Raw genomic sequence first — 16,941 nt, 5'->3', positions numbered from 1 at the left:
AATCGAAAAATCAAACCGAATTGAGTTAATTTGGTTATATCGATTCAGTTTTAAAATTTAATCAGTTCAGTTTGATTTATAAATTTTGATAATTTTGATTAATCGGTTTAGTTTGATAATTTTCATTAAAAATAAAAAAATCGAACCGAATATATATATATATATATATATATATATATATATATATATATATATATATATATATATATATATATATATCAAGATCAACGGAATTTTAAGATTTTTTTTTTATGTTTTTATTATTGAGATTTAATATTGAAAATATAAAATTTTACAAAATTTGATTTGATTGGTTTAAAATCGAATCGATTTGATATTTATCGGTTTGATTCAATTTAATTTTTTTTTAATAATTAGTTTGATTCAATTTTTAAAATTTTTAATTTTTAATTTTTAATTTTATTGGTTCTGTTTGAAACATCATTTGTAAACTCCTAGTTTGCTGTAAGATAAAATTTGTGTTACGAGATTGCTAAGCATTTTATCCCAATTATCTCTGGCTTTCTATTCCTGTTCTTGTGTCTCTGTCCTTCCATCATTATTATTACTTTGCCATTATTGGTAATCGAACAGTTGAATTACATGTTAAAAAAAAAATCAATTATTATTTCATAAGGGGAATTTCTTTTAAATTTAAACCTTATTTAGTTCATATGAATCACATATTGAGAAGTCGTATGAATTTTATTGTAAAATTGGACCAAATCATCTCAGTAATAATATTAAGTCCTAAAAAAAAAAAAAAAAAAAGAGCGTAAGTCAAAATTTTACTGTTGTTTGATAAAAAAAAAAAAAATTGTTGTTGCAGCAGCCGCGCTGAACATAAAAGTTTTTCGCAATACGCAAGTCAGCGCCTTAAAAGTAATATTAAAAATTGAAATCAACCTAAAAGCTCCATTGTACAGAAACTGGAGCTCTAGCTCTTGATAGAGAAAAACTGACCATGGAAGATTTCAGATCCAGGTCATATGGCGATGGACGAATGCAAATACAACACTACCATGGTCATGGAACCCTGGGTCCCACCTTATCATCAGGTGTCAGTAACATGCAAGATCTCAGATGCTACAGTGCCTCCTATGCTTCCTCCGTCTACCCAACGCAATCCCAGACCCAGACCCAGATGACCAATAGCGATTTCAAGTTCAAAAAGGGCAAGTCCACAAATGGGTCTGTTTCCAAGTCCTGGAGTTTCAATGATCCCGAGCTGCAACGAAAGAAGAGAGTCGCTAGCTATAAGCTTTACACTGTAGAAGGGAAAGTTAAAGGGTCTTTCAAGAAGAGTTTTAGGTGGCTCAAGGAAAGGTACTCTAGAGCTGTTCACGGCTGGCGGTGACTCCTGAATCTTTACCTCTGTTCTGTTATCCTCTCTTTTATGTTTCTTTGGCTTCTAAGTTGTTGTACTGTATTGCTGTTTTAAGTGTATGATAGTTTTATAGTATCAAAGTTCTTAAATTGATTGTCACAATGAATAATTCTTCGCTCTACTTTGTGCACTAATTGGGGGACCCAAATAGGCTTATTGATTCTACCACGATTGTGTTGATGTGTGTTGGGACCAGCAGCTTGTGATAGGAATGTTATTAGGAATCTATTTTCCTGGATTACTATACTTGTATCATTGAGGTTAGTTTTGAAATTGAGGTTATAGAATTGTAATTTTGTTTCCCTGTTTGGGGTTTCTCAATTGACAGTATGCATATGAATGTTGCTGAGGGTTTGATTGAATTAAATGCCTGTTTGCATCAATACTTCTTTGTCATGCATTTACATCTTATGTGGCTGCATAATATAGCTATAGGTGGTTTTATGAAGTCTTCCCTTCTATGTAGTGGTTTATTGGATTAGGGTTTAAACTGGAAGGTAACATAACCCGTTGATGATAGATTTTTTTGTTAAATTTTATCCATTGGAAAGCTCTTCAGGATTGGTCTACAAAATGAGTGACAGACTAGCATACCTCCAGCTACATGACGGCATCCTTGTGGATTTTTTTGGAAAGCCCTTGTATTATCAAGATGAAGGACATGACCAAGTCTAAGAGAAGTTGTAAGTTCTATTTGAATGACATTTATCAGGAAATCCAATATGCTTTAGGTAGAAAATCCTTTGGTCTTTCAGTTATAAGTAGGAGTTTGTTTGTGTATCTGGATGACATAGTTTTCCTTTAATTTAATCAGTAATTTGCAGTCTGAAGGTGATATCCTCCTTATTTAGCAAAAGGGGAGAGGAGCTCTATTTCGATACTAAATCTTTGTGGTCAACTCTGGTTTCATTTGATGAGTCTTGTGAATATAATCAATGCTTGATGGTTGAAAATCTTGTTAATATGATCAAATACTTGACAGTTGAAATGTCACTCTTATCAACTCTGGTTTTCTTCCCACTCTCATCTCATCTCTTTTGCCTCACCTCACCTACCATTCTCGGCCACCAAGAAACCTTCCCTTTCTGCCTCCTCTCTAACCTTCACCACCACCACCACCACCTCCACGATCATCGTCTCCACCTTGTTATTGGTCCCAGTAGAATCCTTCCCTGATAACTCAGTCGAGGATTTCAGTAGATCATGCACGCTACTAAAACCCCTACACCTTTCAACTCCAATTTCAGTTGTTTCAAGGCTATCAACATTTGGATCTCCTTTAGCACATTTGCAGCTTGAGGGCATTCTCGGATGGAAAGGATCTACAGCTACTAGTGCTTTTTTTATCAACTAGTGAGTTTTGATTAGGAGGGTTGCTACTTTGTACTCAAACAGGTCCTTGAGATTTTTCCTTTCTATGCGTATCCGCTAAAAACTGTTTTGGTGGGAATTTATTGTGAATTTAATCCATGTGGCTGAGAGGGAGGATTGGTGGCAATGCAACCTACTATCCAACTCAATCTGGTGCACATCATCTAAGCCATCATACGAGGCAAGTCCTAGAGAAGATAGGGTGGATGATGGGGTGGCGTCAAAATCAAGGAGGTCAATGGGAGCCTGTGGTGCAGGGGTTGGCGGAGGTGGAGCACCGATTGCCACTTTTTTATTGTGGAATGCTTAAGCATTGATGAATTTGCTTTGCCTCAAATTTGCCATTGCTCTGCCTTCACTGCCTCTAGTGTTGAAATTTGTGCTCTGCCTTCCATACCTCGTTCCATTGGATGTGTTGAAATTTCGATTATTTTGTTATTTTAATTTAAAGAAAAAAATAAATTGTGAGAAATTTGTTCATAAATTGAAATTTATGTTCAAATTTATTCATAACTTGAAAATTTTATCAATAGTTTGTGATTGTTGTTTTTGAAATTTCCTAGTTTTGTTCATTGTTAGTTTTGGATAACTTAAGAGAGAGACAAACAGCTATGATTGAGAGAAAGAAGGGGAAGAGAGAGAGAGAGAAGCTGATGGATAGAGAGGGGCAATGGGTGAAAGAGAAATTTGTTATTTAGGGATATTTAAGTCATTTCATTTTTTTATAACTTCTTGTAAAGTTATGTTAATAAACCGAGCTACATGTAAAGAGGAGTTTATTGTGCATTAAATTAAAGTCAGAAAATCTTATGTTACAAAATTAAAGCACTATAAATTCAGGGACAATGAGAATTTTAGTTTTTTGCGCAAGTGACAATTCCATATTTGTTACCCTTACACAGTGACTTAACATTTGATACAAGTCATTATAATGCACTATATTTATTTCTTCAATAATTTTAATTATAAAGACATCACATCACCTTATTGTCTATAATCATAAATGTATTGTTATATCATTTATCAACATTAATATATTATATAATATATTATTTATTAATAATTAATTTTATAATTTCATGATAATTATTATATAAAATTATTTTTAAAGACAATTATGAAAATTCTAGTTCACATTAAAATAAATAAATACAGTTTAATCTCGACTTAGTTTTATTTAAATCAAAGTATGCAACATTTATACATAAAAAAATTCATTTTTTTTTTATTGAATAAACATATTAAAAAAATGAATTAAATAAAGTTTAAATAAATATCCAGTTAAGAGAGAGAGAGAGAGAGAGAGAGAGACCTCAAAGCTTAGATGAAATCCACAGTACAATATTAAAAGCATGTTTGAGGCTACAACCGAAGTTGGAAAGCCTAGACAAGAAATTCCACCACGCTGCCCACAATTTTTCTTCAACCTTCAAGGACTGCTAAAACTTTGAAAACTAAAAGAGCAATACGAATACAACGCCCAATTTACAGTGGCTTCAAGTTTTGAACTTCTGAATTAAAGGAACATGAAAATAATAATAACAATAATAATAAAGGTATAAGCTAACAAAGAGACAACAAAAATAGGTTAAGCCATTTAGAATATCGGGAGGATAGAAAAGGGGTAGCTCATTAACACACCCTACGTCTTGCATAAGGAGCCTTCTAAATTTTGAGACCATCAGCTTCCCAGGACCCTTTCTGCAAAATCAGCAGATGTCCTGTGCGTGCAAAATGAATTCCGGAGTTATAAGGACTCTGAGCACAACTTCCAGAACTCCATGGAATAAACTATTCCACAGCATATAACAGTATATCGATGAATTCATGATTTACAACAATGCACAGCGCTCAGCACCTAATAATGAACCTTCTCATCATTGTCAAAATTCAGGCCCTCAATTCCCTTGAGGGCAGATTCATAGGTCTTCATGTGTGTGGCATTTCTGGCTGATGATGAGTGTCTGGGGTCTGCTGCAGTTCCAAGAGGAGGACTCCTTTGCCCACTGGAAATTTTATGCATTGCTCCTGGGCTTGCATCAGTTGTGCGTGATCGATGGGGATCAGCCTCACTTCCAACAAACATATCACGACTGGTTGAAACAGCAGCAGCTTGCCTGGATGATCGACTTGATCGGCCCATGAAAATAGAGCTTGGTAACTGCATCATTGTAGCATAATGCAGATCAGATATAATACGGAATGCAAAACACCAAAGAATGTTGGCTTGTATGCAAATCCAAGAAGATGTTGGCTTGTATGCAAATCCATAAAGGTAAAAGAGTTTTAAGTTACAGCAAGAATAGAATCATTGTGCAAAATCAAAATCAACTTAATTCAAGTCAGTAATGATTAACCTACAAAGCACTTGTTAATGGCTTGATTATGCAATGGAATCGTACAAAAAAGTTCGAGTGAATGCTACAAATAATGAAGCCAAGCTGGATGCAAGTTAACCTGTGGTGGTCACATGAAAGCACATATAAGCAGGATTCAAGTTTCACATGCATCTAGTATTAATGAAGAGTAATTGTACATCACAAGACAGTAAATGGAGCTTTACAGAATTTGTCACCCAAACCAATATTGGAGAAGAATAACCCTCGACAACATACCATAGGGTCCTTACTAACTGGAGAATCATTGGCAACTGGATTCTTCTGCATTGCATAACTTCCGGTATTTAGGATAGGTCCTGAAAGTCTACGACGAGCAGAATCTATCGACTGACCAACTTGTTCCCCACCTGGAACGAGTAGAAAGAAGTGTAAACCACAAGCAGATGTAAGGCAAAAACCAACTTTTCTTTACTACTTGGCATCACAAGACCAGATAATCTTTATCGATTGCAGATTACCTGTACAGATTCATGTGATGAATAAGTAGGCTCAATTCATTTCATACCAAGCAAATACATATACAACATAACCACAAACTCTAGTTGTAATTTTGTCTTGCCATCATGAAGGATGAGTCTAAATTAATAGGCACTAGTTCAGAGTCCAAAATAAGCTGGACATTGGTAGGAGGTTATGCCAATGGCCCTAGCCCAGCTTAATGGTGGACCAGGTTTGGGATTCCAGTTCATATTGTGCCAACCCAACCTAGCTAACCCATTTAATAAAATATAAATATTTTTATTTTTTAACCATATGGACCAGGATCCAGCAAATATCTGGGCCTGAATAATTGAGGTGGCCGAGGTTCATAAATATTGGCCTGGCTTGAACCTGGCCAACCTTTTGAACACATCAAATGGTTCCTTTACTCATTATTTTATTTCTCAAAGAAGCAATCTCAGATGTTTATGGGCCTAGCAAACTTATTTTTAGACCAAACTTTTTTAACAAACGATATACTAATTATAAGTTTAGTACTGGATATACTAATTTGCTAAAGTAAGAAGAGATGTTCATTATAATATTATTTAACTTGTATTTTTTTAAAAAAAAAAAAGGTTAAAAATTAACTAAAAGAATCTGCAACATTCCCATGCAAGCAAAAAAAATAAAAAATCTTCCAAAGGTACACTCCACCTTAAGCAAAAAGCTTTAGATAAAATAGAACTCATTCTTCGGGAGGAAGAAACACAGGAACTACCTGTCTGTCTATCTGCACTGGCAATAGCAGGGGGAAGTCCAGAACTAGTTCCAATTCCGGGACCCTAACAGAAACAAGGACTATTAAAAAACATGCCATATCAGCAACCAAAAGAAGTAACATGCTAACACTTACAAGGCCACGGGCTGGAGGATTAGCCAGCTGCGATTGCTGATACTTCAATATTGTCCAGTCAAAAACATAGTCAAACTGGAAGCCTGTAGAATAGAGCAACAGATACAATGACAACATCAAATGCCAATTCATAATTCAGAGGGTAAAAAAGAATTCAAGACAAAATGCCAGAATAGGTACGACAAATTTAAAGCCATTCAACAAGTTATATATACCTTCACGAATAAAGAGATCGCGAAATATTCTTTTAAGGTAAGCATAATCAGGCTTATCATCAAATCGTAATGAACGGCAGTAATGAAAGTAGGATGCAAATTCGGTTGGATAACCCCTACATAAGGCCTGAAAAACATTTAATCATTAGTCAGCTTTGTAAACAAAGAAAGAATGAGAATTGCACCGCAAAATCAGGAAAAACTTACCTCAATTGAAGTGGAGACCTTCTTTTCACTAATTTTCTCATACTTCTGCTTCTTAGTTCCTGCTTTCAGTCCTTGCCAAGGAAGACTGCATAGAATGGGACATAAGTGAATAAACCACGAATGTAGAGATAGCATGACAACAAGTAGGAGGCAGGCACCAAGAATCACCTTCCTCTTAGGAAGTACATAAGAACATAACCCAATGATTCTAAATCATCCCTCCGGCTTTGCTCTATAACAGTCCAACAAGTCAAACAAATTAATGAGATTATAGAAGAGAGGACACTTAACTGGAAAACCAACAAATTGACAAAGAACGCAGAGTGCAAAAAGATAGAAAACACGTACCAATTCCCAGGTGAGTGTTCATACTTGCATATCTGGCAGTTCCAGTCAAATTTTTATTTTCCCTGCAGTACTTATTACCACAAAGTGTCAAAAATTGCTTGCCACGATGACCACTATCATAGAAAAAATATAAAATAGTAAAATCCATAGAAAGATTACATAACACAGCAAGCACCATTTTTATGTATATCAACCCCAAAACAGATACATTGCAAAAAAAGCAAACAAGACCTCATATCCAAGTGCTACAGCAATACAGTGGCCAAACAATGACAATCACCTCCACAACAATTAAGCAGGATAAAAAAAATATTAAATTGCATACACAAACTTGCTTCACATATCTCTATTAGAGTTGTAAACACAATCTTAGGTGGTAGCACATGCTTGAAGTCTTCTAACCTGTAAGGTATGTGTTGATGGGTTGAACTATCTCTATATTTCTTCGCCAAACCAAAGTCAATCATGTATACCTACAAGAAAGTATACAATAATGAATATGCTTAATATGAATATCCTCAAATAAGGAAGCTTATAATTGTGATTAAAAATATAAGCAAAAACATATAATTCAAACCAAAACCTGATTAGCACGCCTTCCCAAGCCCATGAGAAAATTGTCTGGCTTGATATCTCGATGAAGAAATGATTTTGAATGAACAAACTCGACACGATTGATCTTAAAAAGAAAAACAGAACATGATAACTTTCAGAAAGCACAAAACCCAATACAACAATGCATAAACTTGATGAAACCTACCATCTGATCAGCAAGCATAAGAACCGACTTCAAAGAGAGTTTCCTACTGCAGAAGTTAAATAAATCTTCAAGACTAGGTCCAAGCAAATCCATTACAAGAACATTATATTCTCCCTCAACCCCAAACCATCTCACATTTGGAATCCCAGCTGCCAATGAAAAATTTATGGGGGAAAAATAAGAAAGAAGAAGAAAAAAAGATGAGAAAAGTGAGTGTGTGTGTGTGTAACTTGAGCACAAAAGAAATCAGCATATATATTTTGAGATGTCTCATTACTTCCTCCTTGAAGGATTCTGTATAACTTCGATTCATATAGCAATTGAGGATGCTTTGTCTTGACACCTTCCTGAAAAATTAGAAATCAATTTCAGAATTTTATCACAGTATTGAGAACTAGTTATGGCCAAAAAATAATCAGCAGGAAACCCTAAAGTTTAAGATAGTCAAATCGTTTAATAAAAGTAATTCACAAGAATTAATAAAAGTAATTCACAAGAATTAATCGCAAATAAAGTTATGTGGGCCTGAAGAGCAAATGTTTAACTTCAGGGCTCCCTTTTGTGTCCCTGTAAACCAAAAAGAGGAGAATTGAGGTTACTGACAAAAAATTCAGTTATTAAGGCATAAGTCCATAAGATGTTTTCCATCTTAAATTCAGTTTCTGTTCAGAATGAAGAACAGATGGATAAAATTTTCTTCTCCTATCTCAAATTCAGTTTCTATTTGGAATGAAGAACAGATGGATGAAATTTCCTTCTAAGGCACATGTAGGGATGGGGTGATAGCAAGAGAGCTTAGCAAGCCACAATGCAGTGCTGTTATGAATCAGGTGGCAGTACCAGATAAGGACAACAGTCCAGGAGAACTCAAAGTCTACTACAGAAGAAAAGGGAAGGATGTGATAGATAAATTCCAACAGAAAGATCAGATAAGGATAAATTCAAGGGAGGAGCAATCTGCTGATTAAAGAGAATTATCTTCAGTTTGTTAGGGATAATGTTAGTTGAGTTATAAATGTAACAGAGAAAAAGGGAAATGAGATTATTATTATTTTTTTTTGTGTTCTGAAATTCTGACATGTTGCCTAGGAAAGCAGAAACATGAGTTTGTTGTACTCAACTCAACTCAGCTCAACTAAGCTTTTATCCCAAGAATTTTGGGTCAGCTATATAGATTCTCTTTCTCCATTCTAAACGATTTTGGATTAAATCCTCGAAAATGTGTAATGCTTCTAGGTCATGTTGTACTATTCTCCTCCAAGTCAGTTTAGGCCTACCCCTTCTTTTCTTTCTATCCTCTAACCTAATGTGTTCTACTTGTCTAACTGGAGCCTCCATATGTCTACGCTTCACATGACCAAACCACCTCAATCTCCCTTCTCTCAACTTATCCTCAATTGGCACCACTCCTACATTTTCTCTAATACTCTTATTACGGACTTTATCTAGTCTAGTATGACTATTCATCCACCTTAACATTATCATCTCCGCAACTTTTATCTTAGACATAAACGACTCCTTCAGTGCCCAACACTCAATACCATATAACATGGCTGGTCGTATGGCTGTACGGTAAAATTTTCCTTTCAACTTATTGGGAATTTTGCGATCACATAAAACTCTCGTAACACTTCTCCACTTCAACCATCCGGCTTTAATCCTATGACTAACATCCTCATATCCCTTATCTACTCGAAGGATTGAGCCGAGATATTTAAAGTGCTTACTTTGGGGCAGTACCACTCCATCCAAACTAACTCCTTCCCTATCACCAGTTCGGTCTTCACTGAACTTGCAATGCATGTATTTTGTCTTCGTTCTACTTAACTTAAAACCCTTTGACTCTAGAATACTTCTCCAAAGCTCTAGCTTTCTATTGACTCATTCTCGCATCTCATCTATCAGAACTTTATCATCTGCAAACATCATGCATCAAGGGATACTCTCTTGTATATGTTTCGTCAATTCATCTAAAACTATTGTAAAAAGGTAAAAGCTTACAGCTGAACCTTAATGTAATCCAATTGAGATAGAAAAATCTCTTGTGTCCCCTCCCACTATGCGCACAATAGTAGTTGCTCCTTCATACATATCTTTCAATGCTTGTATGTACCTAATAGATACCTTCTTTTGTTCTAACACTCTCCATAAGACATCTCTTAGAACACTATCATAAGCCTTCTCCAAATCAATAAAAATCATGTGTAGATCTTTCTTCACATCTCTATATTTCTCCATCAAGCTTCTAATGAAAAAGATCGCTTCCATAGTTGAACGACCAAGCATGAAGCCAAATTGATTAGGAGAGATAGAAGTATCATAACGTAATCGATGTTCCACAACTCTCTCTCACAACTTCATAGTATGCCTCATGAGTTTAATTCCCCTCTAGTTTGAGCAACTCTGTATGTCTCCCTTATTTTTAAAAATAGGTACTAAAATACTCATCTTCCATTCCTCAGGCATTTTTTTTGAGTTTAGAATCTTATTAAACAATTTAGTTAACCAAGCCACTCCCATATCTCTCAAACACTTCCACACTTCAATTGGTATTCCATCGGGTCCACAGGCTTTACCCACTTTCATTCTCTTAAGTGACTCATTTACTTCTAAAGATCTAATCCTTCTAGTATAATTCACGTTCTTTTCTATTGCTTTGTAGTCTATATTCACGCCATTACCACTTTGACTTTTGTTAAAGAGATCATCAAAATAATTTCTCCATCTTTCTTTAATATCCTCGTCTTTCTTTAATATCCTCATCTTTCACCAACACTTTTCCTTCTTTATCCTTAATGCACCTAACTTGATTGAGATATTGATATTTCTTTTCTCTCCTCCTTGCTAATCTATAAATATCTTTCTCCCCTTCTTTAGTTTCAAGTTTCTCATATAACTTTTCACAGGCCTGTGCTCTTGCTTGATTAACTGCCTCTTTTGCCTCTTTCTTTACTATCTTGTACTGTTCATATGTCTCATTATTATCACACTTAGGTAATTTCTTATACCATTCCCTCTTTCTTTTCACTGCCTTCTGTACTTCCTCATTTCATCACCATCTCTATTTTGAGGGTAGTCCATGTTTTCTAGACTCTACAAGTACTTTTTTAGCTATTTCTCTAATCTTTGATGTCATCTGCATCCACATATCATTGGCCTCTATATCCAGCTTTCATGCTTCGGACTCAAGAAACTCATTTTTGAACTTCACTTGCTTTACTCCTTTCAACTCCCACCACTTTGTTCGAGCTGCACTATTTCTTCTAATCTTACTTGAATTGTTCCTAAACTTGACATCCAAGACCACTAACCAATGTTGACTTGTTAAAGCCTCTCCTAGAATGACCTTGCAATCCTTGCATAGAACTCTATTTGTCTTCCTGGTTAAGAGAAAGTTAATTTGGCTTCTATGTTGCCCACTTTTAAAAGTCACTAAATGTGACACTCTTTTTACAAAGTAGATATTTGTTAGTATTAGGTCGTATGCCATAGCAAAATCCAGGATGCTTTTTCCTTCATCATTTCGGCTGCCAAAACCAAAACCTCCATGAACATTCTCATAACCTTGCCTATCACTTCCTACATGTCCATTCAAATCTCCACCGATGAAAACATTCTCTTCATTCAGTATGCTTTGCATTAGATGGTCTGACCTGCCATTCTTTCAATTTGGTGAATGACAAAAACACGAATGGAAAATAGAGTGAAACAGATAGAGAGGAATTTGGCAGTTGTGGAGGGTGCGCTGGTTCAACTACGAGATGCCAAAGAACAAACAGATCGTCGCATCACTAGTCTATGTGATGAATGGGCACAGGCAAAACGACGACTGGAAAAATTAGACAGTATTGAGGGTTTACTAACCTCTCTAGTCAAGGGGAAAAATACAATTGATGATGGGACCCCTATTGCTGCTATTCAGTTGAATTCCACCCTCCAAGGGGAATCTTCTAATAATCAACCATTACCCATTCAACAACCTACTTATGATCCTTCCTTAGCTGCTAAAAGTGTGGAGTTGCCCAGTTTTGATGGTATAGACCCAATCAGATGGATCACACGTGTAGACCAATATTTCACAATAAATCAAACCGGCAACGATGCTAAGATACCCATCGCCATGGTTTTTATGGAAGGGACAACGCTACATTGGATGCGTTGATTGCGATAACGGTTACCTTCTATGACATGGGATCAATTCACTATGGAACTCACGCATCGTTATGGAAGTGACTACGAATGATCTCTTTCGGCCCCATCTTCAACAATTTGTCGTATTTTTTGACGATATTTTGGTATACAGCAAGACATGGAAGGATCATTTATGGCACTTGACAACTGTTCTAGAGTTGTTGCACAAAAATCAATTTCTGGTTAACAAGAAAAAGAGTGCACTGGGCCGCAGAACAATTGAGTACTTGGGGCATGTAATATCAATCCGGGGAGTACAAATGGATCCTTCCAAAATCAGTGCAATTGTTAAATGGCCTTAGCCAAGAACCTTGAAAGCGGTACATGATTTCCTTGGCCTCACCGGATATTACCCACAGTTTATAAAAGGATACGGGTCCTTAGCTCAACTATTAACACAATTGCTGAAGAAGGAAACGCAGGGGAAGTTGGTCTGGAACATAGGAAACGTAAGGGAAGTTGATCTGGAACATTCAAGCTCAACATGCCTTTGAGTTACTCCAGGCTCTTCTTACCTCTTCGCCTGTTTTGACACTTCTAGATTTCACAAAAACATTTGTTATTGAATGTGATGCTTCAGGAACCAAAATTGGGGCAGTTCTAATGCAGGATCATAGGCCCATCACATATTTCAGCAAGGCATTATCAACTCATACTCAAGCTAAATCCACCTACGAAAAGGAATTGATGGCTTTAGTTCTTGCCATTCATCATTGGTGGCCATACTTGATTGGGTGAAAATTTAATGTTCTCACATACCATCGGAGCTTGTGCAGTTTTCTCCATCTGCAGGTCTCAACACCTACGCAGCAACATTGGATAGCAAAGCTATTGGGCTATGACTTTCACATCGATACAAATATGCGGCACTAATAAAGCAACGGATGCACTATCTCGTCGCAATGAGGATACGGATTGTTACATAATATCTCAACCAAAATGGTTGGATCTCAAAGAAATGGATGCTACCATTCAACAAGATAGTTATTGGCAACAAGTATGTCAAGATTTGCACCAAAATCCATCTTCCCACGACAATTTCAACTTAATTTAGAATTGCCTATTCTACAAGGGATAGTTAGGAATTCCCAAACACTCTCCTTAGGTATCAAAATTAATTACCGAGTTTCACTCTACCTCATCTAGGGGCCATTCTAGGGTTTATAGAACCTATAAGCGATTAGCAACAAATATATATTGGCAGAGTATGATGAAGTCAGTTACTAATTTTGTTGCCTCGTGTTTAATTTGTCAAAAAAATAAATGAGACCCTTCCTCCAGCGGGATTGTTGCAGCCATTGCCAATACCTGAAATGGTGTGGGAAGATATTTCAATGGATTTTATAACTGGCCTTCCAAAGTCAAGAGGGATGGATCACATTTTTGTTGTAGTTGACAGATTATGAAAATATGGGCACTTCTTGAGTTTAAAGCATCCATTTACTGCAAAAAGTGTTGCTGACCTATTTATTCGTAATATTGTGAAATTATATGGCATGCCAAGGCCCATCGTTAGTGACAGGGACCATTTGTTCCTTAGTAATTTTTGGTTTGAATTGTTTCGTCTGCATGGCACTAAATTATGGATGAGTACAGCCTATCATCCTGAAACAGATGGCCAAATAGAAGTTTTGAAACGTGCTCTCAAAACATATTTGTGTTGTTTCGCTTCAGACCAGCCAAAAGATTGGCATAAGTGGTTACATTGGGCTGAATTTTGGTATAACACCAGCTATCATACAGCTGTTGCGATGACGCCTTTTCAGGTGAGGATATGGACGAACACCTCCAACTATTCAACATTATTTTCCAGGAGAAACCAAAGTTGAAGAAGTTGCGCAAGCATTGCAAGATAGAGATGAAATCCTAGGTTAGTTGAAGTTTAATTTGCAAAGGGCTCAAAATCGAATGACAATAGCAGCTAATAAACATTGTCAGGATGTCTCCTATAATGTGGGTGACTTTGTGTTTCTTAAATTGTGACCTCACTGCCAGCACTCTCTTCATGCCAAAGTTAACCTAAAACTTTCAGCACGATACTATGGGCCATAAAAGATAATAAAAAGGTTTCAATTGCCTGATGGTGTCCGAATTCATCCTGTTTTCCATGTGTCCTTGTTAAAGAAGGTTAGAGGTGAGCATGAGGTTGCTAATTAGTTACCGCAACACTTAGACATTGACATAGAGCTGCTAGAACCAAAACAAGTACTGCAAACTAAAAAAGTGCAGCTAGATGGGAATACTTCAGTTCAAGTTTTGATTAAATGGAAAGACCTTCCTCAGGAAGATGCATCCTGGTTAGACATCGTGGACCTCCGAAACCAATTTCCTGTATTCAGACTTGAGGACAAGTCTGATTTTAAAGGGAGTAGCGATGTTATGAATCAGGTGGCAGTACCAGACAAGGACAACAGTCCAAGAGAACTCAAAGTCAAGGACAACAGTCCGAGAGAACTCAAAAGTATACTACAGAAGTAAACTCCAACAGAAAGATCAGATAAGGATAAATTCAAGAGAGGAGCAATCTGCTGATTAAAGAGAATTATCTTCAGTTTGTTAGGGATAATGTTAGTTGAGTTAACAGGGGATTATTATTTTTTTTGTATTCTGAAATTCTGGCATGTTGCCTGGGAAAGCAGAAACATGAGTCTGCTGTATTGGGTTAATTCTTAATCTGTTCTTGGTTGCTCCATTTGTTATTTCCTTTGTTGTTCTTGAGTGAATTGATTGTCATGTGTTCTCATTCAAGAAGTGAATAAAAGTTCTTATTTCCATTCTTTCTCATTTGTGTTCTGAATAAATTCCTAGCTCTATCAAGTGCTGCCTAGAAGGATTGATTTGCATTGCATAAAATCCAGGTTTTATCAGTTAATGCTAGGGTTCAAATTTTAAACGGTTGAAACACACATGATTGCCTACTAAACACTTGGCTACTTTAGCAGTACATTGTCGGGTTTCCTTCGCTTAATTTGCTGTCATAGCAGAGCAACTTACTCAAATAATAGCTATTAGATAAACCCATGTTCCAATTACGTGACTAAGCAGTTTTGACGGCTCCAGACATTCATGAAAGTGGATGAGACAATAGAAAACACCAAAATTCCACAAACATACCCAAAGAAAAAAACACCCAAAGTAAAATTGAACAAATTCATGAGATCCAAACAGAAATTAGATAGAGGGGAGGAGGAAAATAACACTTACAAGCTTAATGGCAACCTCTTCATTTGTCTGGATATTAGTTCCTGAACAACAAAATTCAATCACCAATTACACTCGTATCCTCAAATAAATCAGGAAAAGAAATAGCACAACTATAATTAACAAACCAAGATAGATCTCCCCAAACGACCCGCTACCGATCTTCCGACCAAGCCGAAACTTATTACCAACGCGCGGCTCCATCAATACAAACCAGAAAAACTCAAAAATCGAAACCCACTAGCTACAATACAAACCCTAACGAACACCTCCCTAAAAAATTTCCAAAAATACGAAAAAAAACAAAGGACACTGTACACCGAAGCAACCGCACCGACAAATCGGAAAATGTCGCACGGAAACGAGGAAACCAAAGCAGGTAAAAAAAAGGAGAGAAGAGGGAATTGAGATCTAGTATTTCGTGGCTTTCTGAAGATTAGAGAATCAAGAAAAAGAAAAAAATTCCTAATGTAGGGTTAGGTTAATTACAGATAAAATGATTAAAACAAATTACAAGCATAAGGTATCTCCTGGTATTATCATCTTTTATATCTCTACAAAAACTCAACTTTTTCCTCTCTCTTTCTTTTCTCGCATTGTTAATCTGATGGAATCGAAGCAAAAGACTTCCAACAACTGGCAACGCGTGTGTATTGTGCGTGGGCGTGGGTCGCCCTTTTTTTCTCTTATTTTTTCCTTTCTTTTTTTTAAATATTTTGTTTTTCCTTTTTAATAATTTATAGTATTATTTATAATAATTATTATTATTATATTATTGTTGGGTGACAGAGAGATGCTTGGCCACGCTTGAAAAGTACGCGTGGCCGAAAATTCCCAGCTAAAGGGGAAAAAAGTTGTCGTCTTAGCGCGGCTGTTAACGTCAGGCGGGGTCTCTTCTCTCCGGTTGTCACGTGACATTATCTGAGAGCGTGATCCAATCGCGCGTGATGTTACTGGGTTCATTTCTCCTTTTTTTTCTTTTAAATTTAATTCATTTATTCACCATTTTTCATTTTTATTCTTCGTGTTTAAAGATATCTTGGCATGAAGCAAGGACAATTTGCCTGTCCTGCCAGGAATCGGGAGTAATCATTAAGAGTACTATTAACTAAAAAACTAACTTTTTTAAAATTTATCTATTACCTAAACTACCTTTAATATAATGTTTTTATTATTTATTTTATATAAAATAAGAAACGGATGATGTATTTCATATTTTAAATATGATAGTTGTGATAATTTAATTAAATGTTTTTTATTTTAAATATATAATTATTAAAATTAAATGTTAAATTATTTTAGATTAATAAATAAATTAAATTAAAATTAATTTAATGTAATTTGATTAACTCGGTAATTAAATTAATAAATCAATGCATCTTAATAGCTAAATAAGTTAATAGAAATATTTTTTTTCTTTTAATGTTGTCAATAAAAATTAAACTCAAAATCTCATAAATGTATTTAAAATCAAATGCTATATTTCATAAATATTACAAATACAGTTATATATTTAAAGAAATTTT

General features: G+C 35.7%; 2 protein-coding genes across 2 annotated transcripts; one reads left to right on the top strand and one right to left on the bottom strand.

The window, feature by feature from the left end:
- Positions 1 to 865: 865 nt before the first annotated feature.
- Positions 866 to 1,770, top strand: LOC131170537 (uncharacterized). Its single transcript, XM_058129734.1, has one exon. The coding sequence runs from the start codon at positions 965 to 967 to the stop codon at positions 1,355 to 1,357; it is 393 nt and encodes a 130-aa protein (XP_057985717.1). The 5' UTR covers positions 866 to 964; the 3' UTR covers positions 1,358 to 1,770.
- Positions 1,771 to 4,078: 2,308 nt separating this feature from the next.
- LOC110633613 (casein kinase 1-like protein 1) lies at positions 4,079 to 16,069 on the bottom strand. Its single transcript, XM_021782287.2, has 14 exons — positions 15,544 to 16,069; positions 15,419 to 15,459; positions 8,301 to 8,370; positions 8,024 to 8,172; positions 7,847 to 7,942; positions 7,666 to 7,736; positions 7,264 to 7,325; positions 7,084 to 7,147; positions 6,916 to 7,000; positions 6,709 to 6,835; positions 6,494 to 6,576; positions 6,359 to 6,422; positions 5,374 to 5,504; positions 4,079 to 4,919 (listed from the first exon to the last, which is right to left on the bottom strand). Exons 1-14 carry the CDS (start codon positions 15,617 to 15,619, stop codon positions 4,617 to 4,619), a joined length of 1,422 nt encoding a protein of 473 aa, XP_021637979.2. The 5' UTR covers positions 15,620 to 16,069; the 3' UTR covers positions 4,079 to 4,616.
- Between the last annotated feature and the right edge of the window lie 872 nt (positions 16,070 to 16,941).

Source organism: Hevea brasiliensis, chromosome 11, assembly GCF_030052815.1.
Source record: "Hevea brasiliensis isolate MT/VB/25A 57/8 chromosome 11, ASM3005281v1, whole genome shotgun sequence".
NCBI lineage: Eukaryota > Viridiplantae > Streptophyta > Magnoliopsida > Malpighiales > Euphorbiaceae > Hevea > Hevea brasiliensis.
This window is presented reverse-complemented; position numbering and strand designations above follow the sequence as displayed.